Here is a 17,491-nt window from a genome sequence, read left to right on the forward strand (position 1 = left end):
GGTTTTTTCAATCTTTAATGACATGCCACTGGCTTTGAGTAAGGCCTGTGAGTCTATGAATGCTGATGACTCAACACTATACACGTCAGCTGCTACAGCAGCTGAAATGACGAAAACACTTAACAAAGAGCTGCAGTTAGTTCCGGAATGGGTAGCAAGGAATAAGTTAGTCCTAAATATTTCCAAAAGTAAAAGCATTGTATTTTGGACAAATCATTCACTAAACCATAAACCTCAACTACATATCGTAATGAATAATGTAGACATTGAGCAAGTTGAGGTGACTAAACTGTTTAGAGTAACCCTGGATTGTAAACTGTCATGGTCAAAACATATTGATACAACAGTAGCTAAGATGGGGAGAAGTATGTCCATAATAAAGCACTGTCTGCCTTCTTAACAACACTATCAACAAGGCAGGTCCTACGGGCCCTGGTTTTGTCGCACCTGGACTACTGTTCAGTCATGTGGTCAGGTGCAAAGAGGGACTTGGGAAAATTGCGGTTGGCTCAGAACATGGCAGCACTGCTGGCCCTTAAAAGTACACAGAGAGCTAACATTAATGACATGCATTTCAATCTCTCATTGCTCAAAGTGGAAGAGAGATTGACTTCCTCATTACTTGTTTTTGTAAGAGTTGTTGGCAAGCTGAAGGTACCAAGTTGTCTGTTTAAAATACTAGCACACAGCTCGGACACCCATGCATACCCCACAATACATTTCAACAAAGGTCTCTTCACAGTCCCCAAGTCCAGAACAGACTATGGGAGGTGCACAGTACTACATTGAGCCATGACTACATGGAACTCTATTCTACATCAGGTAACTGATGCAAGCAGTAGAATCAGATGTAAAAACCACAGAACAGCGGGACTGTGAAGTAACACAAACATAGGCACAGACACATGCATACAAACACATGATAACATACGCACTATACACACACGTACACATGGATTTTGCGTTGTAGATATGTGGTAGTGGAGTATGGGCCTGAGGGCATACACTTAGTGTGTTGTGAATTATGTAATGAATGTATTGTAATTGTATAACTGCCTTAATTTTGCTGGACCCCAGGAAAAGTAATGGGGATCCATAATAAATATAAATACACATATCTGGGAACTCCTACAAGACTGTTGAAAATAATTCCAGGTGAAGCTGGTTGAGAGAATGCAAAGAGTGTGCAAAGCTTGCCATAATATGGTCTTTTACCAAATAGGGCTATCTTCTGTATACCACCCCTACATTGTCACAACACAACTGATTGACTCAAACGCATTAAGAAGGAAAGAAATTCCACAAATTAACTTTTAACAAGGCACACCTGCTAATTGAAGTGCATTCCAGGTGACTACCTCATGAAGCTGGTTGAGAGAATGCCAAGAGTGCGGATAGCTGTCATCAAGGCAAAGGGTGGCTACTTTGAAGAATCTCAAATATAAAATATATTTTGATTTGTTTAAAACTTTTTTGCTTTCTACATGATTCCATATGTGTTATTTCTTAGTTTTGATGTCTTCACTATTATTCTACAATGTAGAAAATAGTCAAAACAGAAAAACCCTTGAATAAGTAGGTGTGTCCAAACTTTTGACTGGTACTGTATATTTTGGTATGTGTCAATTTCGACAGATTTCCCCCCCCCCCAGCCTATGGTCCAGCCTATTTGGCATTTGCCAGAATTGTCAGATGGCCAATCCGCCGCTGATACCAAACCAAATTCCTTAGTACTGAAACAAGACTACTGAATTATTAATTAGGTTGATTCTTCCCTGTCGTTTACCAGACAAAGCGAATCAATGCAGTGATCTTTTGTTATCGGGATAAACAACAATATGGCCTGAAAAAGACACCCCTGGTTTTAAATGAAACATATGCACTAATAAATATATTCTAGTTGTGGTATGTCTTTGAGGATTTTTACACAATGTAACAAATGTGTCGTCAGAGATTTATGTACTCGATTAGATCGGTCTGACCAGAGATCTGAAAATCCCAATGATTGATCTCCATTTACTCTCCCCACTGACATCTACAGAGAAAACACCACTAGCTTCAGCCGTGAATGTACATTTCGTGGTGGGGATTTAAATCGTATGAAGACCAGCATTATTTGAAGATCAGGCAAGGCATTCGGCCGCGCCTATCTCGGATCAACCAACATCGTCTAAAAAGGTTAGCAGCATGCATGCCAATGAGCAGACATTCTTGCTAGCTCTCTGTAAGGCTTGGTAATGTCGGCAGCGAAATTGTTTTCCTCCTGCTAGCGAAGATAGCTTTCATGTTAGCAATAAACTCGTTAACAACGACGGGTTGAGTTAAAATGTTAGTAGTAACAACGCGTAGTTAGTAATGTAGAATCAGTGGTGGGTTACCAAGTGTATAATGTGAGAATTTAGAAATATTACAGGAAGGTTTTATGTAGGAACTTAGCACTTCTGAACCGTGGTTGTGTTAGCTTACGTAAGTTAGCCCGCGATCCAGCTAGCTATAATATGCTAAACAGCAGCAAGCTAAGTTTGTTGGCTAGCTAGCGACAGTTAATATTATTACAAAGCCAGCTGTGTGTTAACGTTATCAAACTAGCAAATACTCTAACTAGCTAACTGAATGTGAACTCTGGCTAGCTTGCGTGCCATTTCACCAGGAAAAGTAGAAAGCCAGTAACGTTAGTCGACAACCAAGCTTCATAGCTGATGAGACAATAGAAACCCGAAGGGGTACAGCCCAGATACATTCACTACAGCTTTTTGTTATAATGTACCTATCTGTATTGTTTGTTTTGATTCGATTGCATACGGTGTATTGCAATGACAGAACAAAGTAACATACCAAATCGACCTCTAGGGATACAAATAAAGCCGTTTTGGAGTGTTGACTGACAGTGACGCGCAACACAGGCAGAGGGGAGAGCTGACAGGAAATACCCATCATTGCTGATGGTGTACGAACGACAGTAGAGAGAACTACTCGTACACCCGCCGCTTTCCGTTTTACCTACGCCCCAAACCAAGCGGTTCATGCGAAGGAAGATACTCTCTAGAACAGGCCGATTACGAAGATAGCAAGGAGTGGCGGCCAGGCGAGAGGGAGGCTACGGCAAACCATCTCTCCCAGATATACCTCCATTACGCCCACCTACCACCGCCTCCTTCAGCCATGGATCCGCCGAGGACTCGGTCACGTTCAGGTTTCTTTCATTATGGCATGAACGGTGGTGGCAACGGCAATAACACAATCAACAATGGGAACATGATGAATGCCAGCGGAGGGATCGGGGTGAATTACCCTCAACAAAACAACCCCGGCTGGGTTCCGCACGGAGCGCGCGGTAGCTATTCGGAGAACCAGCACACCCAGGGGAACTACCTGTCCGGTGGGGCGCAACGCCACCCTTCCCACGGAGCACACAGACACCCCGGCACCGGTAAGCTTGAAGGCTCCCATTCCATACGAATCTAAATGCATCACACCCCGTGCATAGATTAGTATACCTTTTGTGATTTAGCATGTGCCAGGCTTGACATGTAAACAGTGCAGTCTTCCTCCTGTCAGTACAATGTTCCAGCTGTTTGTCTAAAAAGATAAGACGCCAACATCCAGATTTGAACATCCAGTGTTGTCTGTAGTCAGGTGGCTATGCAAGTAATGGGCTTTGACTCAGTTTCCTCACTGCTTATGTGAATGGCCCGTCCATCCAGTCTGCCTGGCCTATAAATTGCTTAGATTTCCAAACAACATGAACACATTTCAGTTATTGAAAGATTGCTCATGCCACCTTCTCAGAGCATTTTAAGGGAGCTTTGAACAAATGGGGAGTGAGGGAGCTGGACAGGACAGTTGTGGACTAGGTACATTTGCATATGGAGGTGTGCAGAATATGTGTTATGACTTGATAACCTTAATTGTTTTCTGGAAAAGAAAATACTCATGTTTTGTGCTACACAATTTCTATGTTGTAGTAATATACATCTGAGGCAGTAGGCTTGGGCGATATACTGTATAACAGGGTATTTCATAATACTGCTTATGTTGCGTTTTATTTTTGTTCAGTGTAAAGTGGTCCCATGTTTTACCCCCAGTGGGTGGGCCTGGCTGCCAAGTGGGTGGGCCTATGTCCTCCCAGGCCCACCCATGCCTGCACTCCTGCCCAATTATGTGAAATCCATAGATTATGGCCTAATGAATGTATTTCAATTGACTTCCTTATATGAACTTTAACTCAGCAAAATCTTTGAAATTGTTGCTTGTTGCATTTTTATATTTACATTTAATTATATAAGAAATCTAAGATGTGTCAAATGATACCCAGCTCAGGGTTCCAGCTATGCATTTAGTTTGCTAGCGAAGTGGCTAGATGTCAAGATCAAGCTTCTTGGTTACAGCAGAGACATTCAACCACCTCCTGGATCAACATCCCTGTTGCTTAAATTCTTTTGTGCCTGCATTTGCATTTCTTATTTTTTTTTTTTAAATGGCGCCCCTTGTGTGCACATTCGGTAATACCGTAGACACTGGTGTGGTACAGAAATGGTATGACTGTATGAACATCTGGATATCGCCAACCACTGAGGCAGTAGACGTCAATGAGCTCTGAGAATACTGCCCCCTATGGTGGGATGGAACACACACTGAAGAGTTTCCCATGTGAGCCATAATGGCATGTTCAAACAGTGATGGTTACTCTGTCAGTCATGCTTTCAACAGTGACGTCAGTCTGTGTTTACCCAAGTAGTCTTTCGTGGCTTCCACTAACCTCTGAAGAAACGGGTTACCGTTATAACGGAGTGGATTCCCTACAGGCAGAAAGGTCTATGAATGCAAACTTTTAATGGAGAGCTTTTGTAATAGCACGTTTGCCATCCAGACCTAAAATAACACTTGCGCATACGCACACTTTTGAACGTGCTTGTGCGGCACACACACACACACACACACTCCCTGCTCTAAGCAGCTGCAGATGCCTCTACTTGAATACCCTGTGTGTGATTTACGGTCTGTGTGTTCTGTGAGCAGAGCTCTCAGCATGTCACGCCTCTGAACATCACTTTCAGGGGGAATGTGTTAGGACTGGATTTGGAGGTGTTGAAAATATGTCTGTGCGTTTTGCCACGGTTTCTCTCCCTCTCTGAGCTCAAACAGATAAACTGTGTGTTTTGGGCTCGTGGAAGAGCAGCTTAGACTAGTGGCTCAATCCTGGAACCAGGGTTGTATGCAGCTGCTGGCTCAAATAGGTACCTTTTCTGTACTGAGGCCCAGATGCTAGGACAACGCCTTTATAACCTGGCAGTCCTCACCCAGCCCAATGTCTGGATCGCTGTCCCTCCCTGTCGGAGCTGAGCGCCAGTCGCCTGGCTGCTCTGTTCTGCTGGCGGGGCGTCTTTGAGCTGTCACTCTCCCCTGACTTCACAGAGCAGCAGAGAGGGCGATGGGATCGCTCTCAGATCTGTTGTTTTTGAAGCGACGGAGGGGGGGAGGGAGGGGGCTAGTTTGGAGATGGGAGGCTGGGGAGGGAGGTGTTTTCAGAGGACTGTTTTAAAGCAAACTCCATCTGCACAGTTCAAGGGCATCTCTGCCTATTGGAGGGGATTGTGTCTGTGTTAGATTGAGGCAGCAGAGGGGGTAGTTTTTTATATTTGAGATCAGAGAACAGCGAGTTTATTGTTACATCTTAGAATGGGTCTCCCTCTTGTCAGTGGCAGACACTGTCTGACTGAACCAGGCCATTCAAAGCCCTACACCAGTTTCCCATACTCATCCTCGGGTCCCCAAGGGGTGCCATTTTAGTTTTTTTGCCCTAGCACTACGCAGCTGATTTTAAAATGATCAAAACGTGTAGATTTGAAGCACCTGTGTAGTGCTAGGGGAAAAAAACACGAGTTTGGGGAAACCCTGCCCTAGACTGAGCAGGCTTTATCCAGCAATAATAGGTGCATATTTGTTCCCTCAGAGTTTAGACACAATTTGGGCCACTACTTTCTCTACAGATGGTAATTGCAGAGAGGCTTTAAAGGAGCATGACTACTGATGTGTACCTGTTAGCCAGGCCCGCCCAAGTCTGAGTTTTGAGGTTTTGTGTGGCCTATAGCCTGGTTTGACCCTCCTGTTATTCTCTGTGGCCTGTAGGTGTCCTGCACTTCCACCCTGATAACATCTGCAGTGATGAGCGGGACAAGGTAAGTATATTTACCTCTCCCTATTGTACCAACACAGCAGTAGGAATGCTATAGCCTTATTTAACACCATGCTGTCTTTCTACTCCCTTATCTCTTTCTGTGGCTGTCTCTCTCTCTCTCTCTCTCGGTCTCATCTATAGATGGAGGACAGTCCTAGCCCCAAGCGACAGCGTCTTTCCCAGCAGTCTATGTTAGATCTAAGCTCTGCCCCTCCCTCCACCCCATCCTCTCCCATTCGTCCCTGGGAGCTACCCCACACCCCCACTACCTGGGCCACACCCCCACCCAGTCGCAGGCCACACCCCCACTACCTGCCGGAGCGATGCCACACTCCTGTTCGCAACCGCCGCAGGTGTGTGTGTGTGTCAATGTTACAATGAGTCCACATAGTCATTCTTCCTTGGGGCATTATCTGTTGTGATAAGATGAGGATGTTTGGTATAAATTATGATGTAATGATGTCAAGCGTCCTCTCTTCCCCAGTCCTCCAATGAGACGCCAGCGTGGCCGCCGTGACCGTCTCACCTCCCACCCTCATCACAACTCTCACCCCCAACATCATCACCACCACTACCACCACCATCACCACAACCCGCACCATCATCATTCTCACCCCCACCACGGCCTCTCAGCAGGGCCTCAGGATGAGAACTACCGGCACCCCGTCCCCCCTCAGAGTTACCCCTACAACCAGCAACCCCCCCGGGGGCCAGAGGAGCGCCCCTACCACCCCCCCAACCTATCCCCACGCCCCCTCCACCACCCTCCTAACCTGTCCCCCAGGCTGATGCACCCTGCCGCCCACCCCCAGCACCCCCCTCAGCAGCAGAGCAGTGTTGTGCTGGACCTCCATGACCAGGTCAGTGGGGAAACAAGAAGCCATTTTGTTTGTGTAGTTGTCAAATGAACATTATTGAATTTGATAAGAGGCATCTTTATCCTTCTATTTGGGCGTTCAGGTAACGTGGTGGTTTGAATTCTGACCTTTTGACTTCTGCTCCCAGGGTTCTTCTCAGGTGTCATACCCGGTCTCTCCCCCTGGCGCACCCCCTGGCCTGTCCCCCCGCTCTGCCCCCCCGCAGCTCCCAGCATGCTCGGTGGTCTTCAGTGGACAACACTACCCTGTCTGCAGTGTTCCTCCATCGGTGAGTTCAACTACCCTGTCTGTTTGTCTGATACAGTTCGCACGGTATGCCTATTTCATATGGGTCCAATTCCCTCCCTGTTTTCCATAAGCATGTATGTTCATGTGTACATAATGCGTCATTATCTCTCATCTATATTGTAATAGTATAATAATAGTAATAATGTATTTTAAATGGCTTCCTCTTGGTCTCAGGTTCTGCAGACATGCTCTGTGCAGCACCTGCCCATGCCCTACCCATTCCCTTCCCTGCTGTCCAGTGACCCCACCTTTCTCCTGCCCCCTCCCCACCTGTCCCACCATCCCCCTCACCTCCCCCACCATCCCCCTCACCTCTCCCAGCCTGGACAGTTTGGACCCTACCCCACACAGCAGGCCAGATCGGTGAGTGGCATTAGCAATTTGAACCTCCATTAGCGACTTAAAGCAGTATTTTAGTTAGTAATTGAAGTTGTAGGTAGTCATTTAACTATTTGGGTAGCTCCACTTGCTCTCATGTAATCAACCCCCCCTATCTCTTTCTCCCTCCTAGCCGTTACAGAGGATAGAGAATGACGTGGAGCTGTTGGGGGAACACCTGTCCTTAGGGGCGGGTCTCCACTACCCCCCCGCAGCCCACCCCGGCATGCCCCCCCACTCCACACAGCTCCACTTCCTTTCCCATGATCCACTGCCACAGGAGTTCTTTGGAGTGGTGAGTGTCTCTCTCTGCCGTTCTCCTCAAACCACCTTTATCACACATCAGGGTGATGGTTGCATCATTATCTTTTAAGCCATTTTAAAAGCCTGTGTTGGCTTTATTTTAAAATCTGGTATTGCCAGCGACGTTGATTCCACATCTCTTCTCTCAGTCGTATCCCAGCTTCATGCCACGACGTATCCCAGGACGACGCTACCGCTCCCAGCAGCCACTGCCACCCTCGCCTTACCACCCCAGTTTCCTGCCTTACTTCCTGTAAGTCCACCATCTGCTTCTAACTCGACCTCATGGGAGTTGTAGTTTAGAGAACCTGGAGACGCTGCCATATTGTGTGGAAGAAACCTACTCTTGTGGCACAGCATATTTGTGTAAATACTGCTGAGCTTTCATGTACAGCATGTATCTGCCACTCTCCTCAGCTCTAATGCGCTGTGTAGGCACACAGGGTCTGTAGGTAAGTGCGTTTCTCTCCCTCTGTCAGCTCCATGCTGCCAGTCCAGCCAACAGGCCCTGCCATCAGCCTGGAGCTAGACGTAGATGACGGAGAGGTGGAGAACTATGAGGCGCTTCTCAACCTGGCTGAGCGTCTGGGAGAGGCCAAGCTCAGAGGACTGACCAAGGGAGACATTGAACAGCTGCCTTCCTATAGGTTCAACCCCAACAACCACCAATCAGAACAGACGCTGTGAGTACTTCCCCCTATCAGAACTGAGTATGAGGATATTATCCTCCGCACTTACCGATCGTACAGTTGGCGTTTGTTGTAATAACGTTGTACTGTTGATTTGCAGGTGTGTGGTGTGTATGAGTGACTTTGAGTCTCGTCAGCTGCTGCGGGTTCTACCCTGCAGTCATGAGTTCCATGGAAAGTGTGTGGACAAGTGGCTTAGGGTGAGTTTCTCTCGCTCCAGTATTTCACAATTCAGGATCAACTAGTTGGCAGACGTACTTTCCTAGATGCTGTGAAACGTCTTCATTCTTAGTTCCCTCGAATCTGGAGTTGTTTCCCCGTAATGATCAAGTCATCCCTGCAGGTTAACTGACATTGTCACTCTCCCTCCCTCTGGTTGTCTCTCTCCAGGCTAACAGGACGTGTCCCATCTGTAGGGCTGATGCCTCCGAGGTCCAGCGAGACTCGGAGTGACCAGCAGGGGGAGACAACCACGCTGACAGTTGTAGTACTGCCCTCCATCTCCTTTAGCGCTCTTGCCCTTCTGTCCTCTGTTTATACTCAAACTCCATTCCCACTGGTCCAGCACACACCCATTGCATCTCTCTAGCTCTGAATGTCCTTCAGTGTGTGTGTGTGTGTGCGTAGGAACGTGTCTATCTGTATGATTCCTGGCGTTGGTATGTACCAGCGTTGTGTGTATGATACTGTATTTTAGTGTCTCTGATCGTGTGTGAGGTATGTGTGTGTTTAGACTTGGGTGTCCACACGGCCCTCTCCATGTAGTTGACACTTAAAGGTCCATGCCACTGCGCTGCCTCTCTGTAGAACTAGTTATTGTTTAGTTTCTCTGCCTGGCTGTTTACCTCGTCATTCCTGTTGCTCATTGTTACCACGACAACGCGCTTCACCGTATTCCTCTGAACTTTCTCTTATTCTATTTCTCTTTATTTTTGTTCCTTATTAAATATGATCAGTTTGTCTGACTGCAGTGGCACATATATATATATATATACTGTATAAATATATGAATATCTGTATACCAAATAAAAGGCTTGATATTAACTTTTTAAAAATCACATTTTGTACAGGTTCTTTTATTTTTTTTTTTGTATTATGAGCTGTGGTGCAGTTAGGTTTGATTGTGCTCAATTGATTTGTGTTCTGGATGTGTTAGACTTTAGGTGGTGGTTCGTTAATAAAAGACATTATACACACTGATCTGTCTGCTGTCTGTTTCATGTCGAGGAAACACACCAGGGTATAGGACGCGCGCCCTCAGGCAATCCTATCACCTCTCCACAGAACATGATCCATCAATTTCCTGTCGCTTCTACATGTGTTCGTTAACACCCGGCAGGTGATCGCTAGCACCCCGCGGCCACCTGCTGCTTTCAGCCGTTAGTTTTTCCCGTGTGTTTCTTCTCAGTTGGGTGGCTGGCTTTGTTTATTTGCACCTTAAACTGTAATAACTGCGTGCTGCCATGGGGTGGTGTCACAGTTCTTTCTAAGGCATGGGGATTTATTTTAGAGGGAGGAATGGTTCTCAATGTTCCAAAGAGGCTTCCTCTCCTTTATATCCTCATAAGGTTCACTCCAGGTAGAGATGGAAGCCAGAAGGATACGTTTTACAGACAGACTAATTCTGATCTTTTGCCCAGTTATTGGTCTTTTGACCAATCCGATGTGTTCTTTTGCCATTTGGGCAAAAAGATTACAATTGGGCTCCCTGTGTAAACGCAGGCTATAATAATCAATGACGCAACCATCCAGTTCTTTCAGATTGTTTAAGGGTAGAGATTAAGGTTTGGTTAAGGACTAGGCACTAGATCAAAATAATAAAATGAGTCCCAAAAGACAAGAATGAACAGGTTCGACAAGGCAGGATATGGTGTGTTTAACACTTTAACCAACACATTTTCCACAGTCTGTCCTATGACATATGCAATGATCAACATATTAACTTGTGTTCACCCTGGCCGGTGACCCCACTTACGCTAGTCTACTCTGACCCCCGTGTGGAGCATCGACATAGCCGTGCGTCTGGCCTGTTAGTTGCCTAGTGCACGGCTGTTTGCTACATCACATGGAGGGGGTGGTTGTCTGTTCATGGTGAGCCTTTCACCAGGCTGTCTCCAGGCAGTGTGCTCTCTGACCTGCGTAATGTAACCATACAGGATTACTCACACATTTGACTGCTTATACTCTTTCATTTTATTGTTCCCTTCCACTCTCTCTATTCTCCCTCTTTCGGGCATTTCCCTTACTCTACTCTTGCTTCCTCTCATTTTGTTTTACTCCTTTCTTCGTATCGCATTTGATGATTCATGATCCAGCTAAAGAGAGAGAGGTTATTATTCCAAGCTGAATGCCCTGGCTCTAAGTAGCCTGATGCATGGAGAGTGAATGCGATCCGTTTAGCATATTGTCCCCTCACGCCACACTGGTGCGTTGGGCCTGTTGTGGAACAGAAGCCTTCCTCTGAGACACCCTGACACTGATCCACACCTCTGTCTGTCACCGACACTGTCAGGAGTCATCTGGTACTCCAGATGCAGACGGATCTAAACACATACACACTGGACACAGGAGACAGTTGCATTTGACTTGTGTGTGTTGTGGGATGTGCAGAAGGAGAAGGAGAGCGGGAGGGAGTGGTAGGTAAAAGAGGAGTAGAGGATGGAGAGAAAAATAGTCAATGGTAACTGCAGGTTTCTAAAAACGGAGAAATGCAACTCAGCTCTGAGCAGGTCTAAAGATGAATTAGCGTTCTAGCAACTATCTCTCATTAACTTTCACCAATTATACAACGGTATAAGAAACAGTTTCTTACAAAACAGCAAAGGGAGAGAGAGTGTGTGTGAGACAGCAAGAGAGACAAAAGGAGAGCGAATCTGAGTTCATGTTTAATTGAATCGGAGGTCTTTTGGCCCAACTTTGATGACTCAGAACAATAAGCAGAGGAGTGGCAACCCTTCCCACGTCCTTCACCCTAAATACCCTTCCATCCCTCCTCCCTCCGCTGTGACCACCGTCCATCCCTACATCCTCCCGTCCAAACCATCCTCCACCCCTCCTCCCTCCGCTGTGACCACCGCCCATCCCTCCTCCCTCCACTGTGACCACCGCCCATCCCTACATCCTCCCGTCCAAACCATCCTCCATCCCTCGCAGAGTAATGAAATGGAAGCGATATGGGATTTCTGCCTAAACTGTCTCTCCAGTTAAAGCTGAATGAATTCACTGAGCACTGTTTCACATTCTCTGTGTGTCACTCTCCGTGTTATATCTCTGTGTCTGTCTCTCAATTCATTTTGAATTTAAGGCAGCTTTATAGGCATGGGAAACATATGTTTACATTGCCAACGTAAGTGAAATAGATGATAAACAAAAGTGAAATAAACAATAAGTAATGAACAGTTAACATTACACTCACAAAAGTTCCAAAAGAATGAAGACATTTCAAATGTCATGTTATATCTATATACAGTGTTGCAATTATGTGTAGATAGTTAAAGTACAAAAGGGAAAATAAACGTAAATATGGGTTGTATTTACGATGGTGTTTGTTCTTCACTGTTTGCCCTTTTCTTGTGGCAACAGATCACAAATCTTGCTGCTGTGATTGCACACTGTGGTATGTCACCCAAATACATATGGGAGTTTATCCAAATTGGATTTGTTTCAAAATTCTTTGTGGGTCTGTGTAATCTGAGGGAAATAGGTGTCTCTAATATGGTCATACGTTTGGCAGGAGGTTAGAAGTTCAGCTCAGTTTCTACCTCATTTTGTGGGCAGTGTGCACATAGCCTGTCTTCTCTTGAGAGCCAGTTCTGTCTATGGTGACCTTTCTTAATAGCAAGGCTATGCTCACTGAGTCTGTACATAGTCAAAGCTTTCCTTAAATTTGGGTCAGTCACAGTGGTCAGGTATTCTGCCCCGGTGTACTCTCTGTTTAGGGCCTAATAGCATTCTAGTTTGCTTAGTTTTTTTTATTCTTTCCAATATGTCAAGTAATTATCTTTTTGTTTTCTCATGATTTGGTTGGGTCTAATTGTGTAGCTGTCCTGGGGCTCTGTGGGGTCTGTTTGTGTTTGTGAACAGAGCCCCAGGACCAGCTTGCTTACGGGACTCTTCTCCAGGTTCATATCTCTGTAGGTGATGACTTTGTTATGGAAGGTTTGGGAATAGCTTCCTTTTAGGTGGTTGTAGAATTGAACGTCTCTTTTCTGGATTTTGATAATTAGAGGGTGTCGGCCCAATTTTCCTCTCTATGCATTATTTGGTGTTTTACATTGTACACAGAGGATATTGTTTTGCAGAATTATGCATGCAGAGCTTCAATTTGGTGTTTGACCCGTTTTGTGAATTCTTGGTTGGTGAGCGGACCCCAGACCTCACATAACCATAAAGGACAATAGGTTCTATAACTGATTGAAAGATTTTTAGCCAGATCCTAATTGGTATGTTGAATTTCTTGTTTCTTTTGATGGCATAGAATGCCCTTCTTGACTTGTCTCTCAGATCGTTCACAGCTTTGTGGAAGTTACCTGTGGTGCTGATGTTTAGGCCAAGGTATGTATAGTTTTTTGTGTGCTCTAGGGCAACGGTGTCTAGATGGAATTTGTATTTGTGGTCCTGGCAGCTGGACCATTTTTTGGAACACCATTATTCTTGTCTTACTGAGATTTACTGTCAGGGCCCAGGTCTGACAGAATCTATGCAGAAGATCTAGGTGCTGCTGTAGGCCCTCTTTGGTTGGGGACAGAAGCACTCTCTCTCTGTTACTCAGACGCAGATAAACACATTGACAGACACAGACACGAATAACTGTGCAAACAGACCAGACCTTCAAACTTTGTCACTTTGTCCTTCAAACTACTGCCCCGTCGCAGCATTATCACAGATACATTATCTCTGTGTTACACACAGAGAAATCAACATTAGCTTGCAACATGCAGCTTCCACTTACCGATCCTACTCATAAGATTTTGGTTGGTTGGCTCTCCTCAAGCTGTCCACTGATTTGCTGTATGTCCTCTAGCTGTTTCCTGATTGGTGGCATACCCTCATTGGCTGTAGGGGGGAGGGGAGCAGCAGAGTTGTGCTTATCTGAACTGAACGACCTCGGATTCCTCGGTTAGTCCCTCACACAAACACTTTTCCTGTCGTTCTGTCTATGTCATGTTCTAGATTTGGTTGTGGGTGTAAATATAGGAGTGAATGAGTGTGTGTGTGTGTGTGTGCATCAGTGGAGGCTGCTGAGGGGAGGACGGCTCATAATAATGGCCAGAATGGAGAATCAAATACATTTTTGGGGGTTTTCATGTGTTTGATCCCATTCCATTTACTCCATTCCAGCCATTAAACTCCATTCCAGACATTATTATGAGCCGTCCTCCCCTCAGCAGCCTCCACTGGTGTGCATGCGTATGTGTTCATGCTTGTGCGCGTGTGCAGCCGTCTTTCCCAAAGAATCTAAATGTTGATTAAAAGTAAATACTGTCACTGATGATGTCATGCTGGATTTATGGGCGTGATGCAAGCGGTATGATGTCACAGTACCCTTTAGGGCAGACCCCCTGGCACTGTTAGGGGGCACTGAGAATGGCATGTCACTGAGTGGGTCTATGACTCATGGTTCATGTCACGCTAGACAAACGGATGTGTTCCTCCTTTCTCTCTCTATCCCTCTTCTATCCCTCTTACCTCTCTCCATTCAACTCTCTCCATCCTTCTCATTCCGTCTCCCTTCTTCCGTTTTATTTTTCTCCTTTATGCATCCTACTGCCTTCGTGTGTGTGTGTGTGTGTGTGTGTGTGTGTGTGTGTGTGTGTGTGTGTGTGTGTGTGTGTGTGTGTGTGTGTGTGTGTGTGTGTGTGTGTGTGTGTGTGTGTGTGTGTGTGTGTGTGTGTGTGTGTGTGTGTGTGTGGTATATTTCTGCCTCTGTCTGCTGTGTCCCAGGTTGATAGGGTACAGGGAATCTCCATCCTGCCTCTTTATAAAGTAGAGGAAGCACCAAGCTCTGCCCGATTCACTCACAAGCAGGCAGGCAGGCAGGCAGGCAGGCAGGCAGGCAGGCAGGCAGGCAGGCAGGCAGGCAGGCAGGCAGGCAGGCAGGCAGGCAGGCAGGCAGGCAGGCAGGCAGGCAGACAGACAGACAGACAGACAGACAGACAGACAGACAGACAGACAGACAGACAGACAGACAGACAGACAGACAGACAGACAGACAGACAGACAGACAGACAGACAGACAGACAGACAGACAGACATAAAATGTTATTGGTCACATACACGTGTTTAGCAGATGTTATTGTGAGTGTAGCGAAATGTTTGTGCTTCTAGTTCCGACAGTGCAGCAATATCTAACAAGTAATATCTAACAATTCCATAACAAATACCTAATACACACACATCTAAGTAAAGAAATGGAATTAAGAATATATAAATATATGGATGAGCAATGTCAGAGCGGCATAGACTAAGATACAGTAGATACTATAGAATACAGTATGAGATGAGATGAGTAATGCAAGATATGTAAACATTATTAAAGTGACATTATTAAAGTGACTAGTGTTCCATTTATTAAAGTGGCCAATGATTTCAAGTCTGTATGTAGGCAGCAGCCTCTCTGTGTTAGTGATGGCTATTTAACAGTCTGATGGCTGTTTTTCAGTCTCTCGGTCCCAGCTTTGATGCACCTGTACTGACCTCTCTTTCTGGATGATAGCGGGGTGAACAGGCAGTGGCTCGGGTGGTTGTTGTCCTTGATGATCTTTTTGGCCTTCCTGTTACATGGGGTGCTGTAGGTGTCCTGGAGGGGAGGTAGTTTGCCCCCGGTGATGCGTTATGCAGACCGCACTACCCTCTGGAGAGCCCTGCGGTTGTGGGCGGAGCAGTTGGCGGTGATACAGGCCAACAGGATGCTCGCAGTTGTGCATCTGTAAAAGTTTGTGAGGGTTTAAGGTGACAAGCCAAATTTCTTCAGCCTCCTGAGGTTGAAGAGGAGCTGTTGCGCCTTCTCCACCACGTTGTCTGTGTGGGTGGACCATTTCAATTTGTCAGTGATGTGTACGCCAACGAACTTAAAACTTTCCACCTTCTCCACTGCTGTCCCGTCGATGTGGATAGGGGGGTGCTCCCTCTGCTGTTTCCTGAAGTCCAAGATCATCTCATTTATTTTATTGACATTGAGTGCGAGGTTATTTTCCTGACACCACACTCCAAAGGCCCTCACCTCCTCCCTGTAGGCCGTCTCGTTGTTGTTGGTAATCAAGCCTACCACTGTAGTGTCGTCTGCAAACTTGATGATTGAGTTGGAGGCGTACACGGCCACGCAGTCATAGGTGAACAGGGAGCACAGGAGGGGGCTGAGCAAGCACCCTTGTGTGGCCCCAGTTTTGAGGATCAGCGAAGTGGAGATTTTGATTCCTACCTTCGCCCCCCCCCCCGTCAGGAAGTCCAGGACCCAATTGCACAGGGCGGGGTTCAGACCCAGGGCCTCGAGCTTAATGATGAGCTTGGAGGGTACTATGGTGTTGAATGCTGAGCTGTAGTCAATAAACAGCATTCTTACATAGGTATTCCTCTTGTCCAGATGGGTTAGGGCAGTGTGCAGTGTGATGGCGATTGCATCGTCTGTGGACCTATTGGGGCGGTACGCAAATTGAAGTGGGTCTAGGGTGACAGGTAAGGTGGAGGTGATATGATCTTTGACTAGTCTCTCAAAGCACTTTGAGAGTGAGTGCTAAGGGGCGATAGTCATTTAGTTCAGTTACCTTTGCCTTCTTGGGTACAGGAACAATGGTGGCCATCTTGAAGCGTGTAGGCCCTGCAGACTGGGATAGGGAGAGATTGAATATGTCTGTAAACACACCTGCTAGCTGGTCTGCGAATGACTACTCTGTATTCTGCCATATTCCCCTTCACCTTGGCATGGTTAAATGCGGTGGTTCTGGCTTTCAGAGACAAGACACACAGTCTTGTGCAGTTGTGTGTGGGGACATAGAATTCATACAACCTTGTGGGGACATACAATTCAGTCCCATTCAAAATCCTATTTTCCTTAACCCCTAAACCTAACCCTAACCCTAACCCGTACCCTACCCTAACCTTAACCCAAAAACCTAACCTTAACCCTAACCCTAACTCCTAACCCTAATCCGTAACCTAACCCTAACCTTTACCCAAAAACCTAACCTTAACACTAACCCTAACTCCTAACACTAACCCGTACCCTAACCTTAACCCAAAAACCTAACCCTAACCCTAAACCTAACCCGTACCCTAACCTTTACCCAAAAACCTAACCTTAACACTAACCCTAACTCCTAACCCTAACCCGTAACCTAACCTTAACCCAAAAACCTAACCCAAAAACCTAACCCTAACCCTAACCTTAACCCAAATCCTAACCCTAACCCTAACCCGTACCCTAACCTTAACCCAAAAACCTAACCCTAACCCGTACCCTAACCTTTACCCAAAAACCTAACCTTAACACTAACCCTAACTCCTAACCCTAACCCGTAACCTAACCTTAACCCAAAAACCTAACCCTAAACCTAACCCTAACCCTAACCTTAACCCAAATCCTAACCCTAACCCTAACCCGTACCCTAACCCTAACCTTAACCCAAAAACCTAACCCTAACCCTAAACCTAACCCGTACCCTAACCTTTACCCAAAAACCTAACCTTAACACTAACCCTAACTCCTAACCCTAACCCGTAACCTAACCTTAACCCAAAAACCTAACCCTAAACCTAACCCTAACCTTAACCCAAATCCT

At 46.1% G+C, this 17,491-nt stretch overlaps 1 protein-coding gene across 2 annotated transcripts; it reads left to right on the plus strand.

Annotated features, from left to right (window-relative positions):
- Positions 1-1,968: 1,968 nt before the first annotated feature.
- On the plus strand, positions 1,969-9,914 carry LOC106604678 (E3 ubiquitin-protein ligase RNF38). 2 transcript variants are annotated; one of them, XM_014199576.3, is made up of 12 exons: positions 1,971-2,178; positions 2,851-3,430; positions 6,130-6,179; positions 6,320-6,531; positions 6,663-7,038; positions 7,184-7,324; positions 7,519-7,707; positions 7,856-8,017; positions 8,175-8,278; positions 8,505-8,708; positions 8,815-8,914; positions 9,105-9,914. In XM_014199576.3, the coding sequence occupies exons 2-12, from the start codon at positions 3,163-3,165 to the stop codon at positions 9,165-9,167; spliced, it is 1,869 nt and encodes a 622-aa protein (XP_014055051.1). In that variant the 5' UTR covers positions 1,971-2,178; positions 2,851-3,162; the 3' UTR covers positions 9,168-9,914. The 2 variants fall into 2 exon arrangements, with proteins under 2 accessions (XP_014055052.1, XP_014055051.1); XM_014199577.3 differs by lacking the exon at positions 2,851-3,430 and having other exon boundaries at positions 1,969-2,178.
- Positions 9,915-17,491: the final 7,577 nt, after the last annotated feature.

The sequence above is a fragment of the Salmo salar genome, chromosome 05 (genome assembly GCF_965601325.2).
Source record: "Salmo salar chromosome 05, fSalSal1, whole genome shotgun sequence".
Classification (NCBI taxonomy): Eukaryota; Metazoa; Chordata; class Actinopteri; order Salmoniformes; family Salmonidae; genus Salmo; species Salmo salar.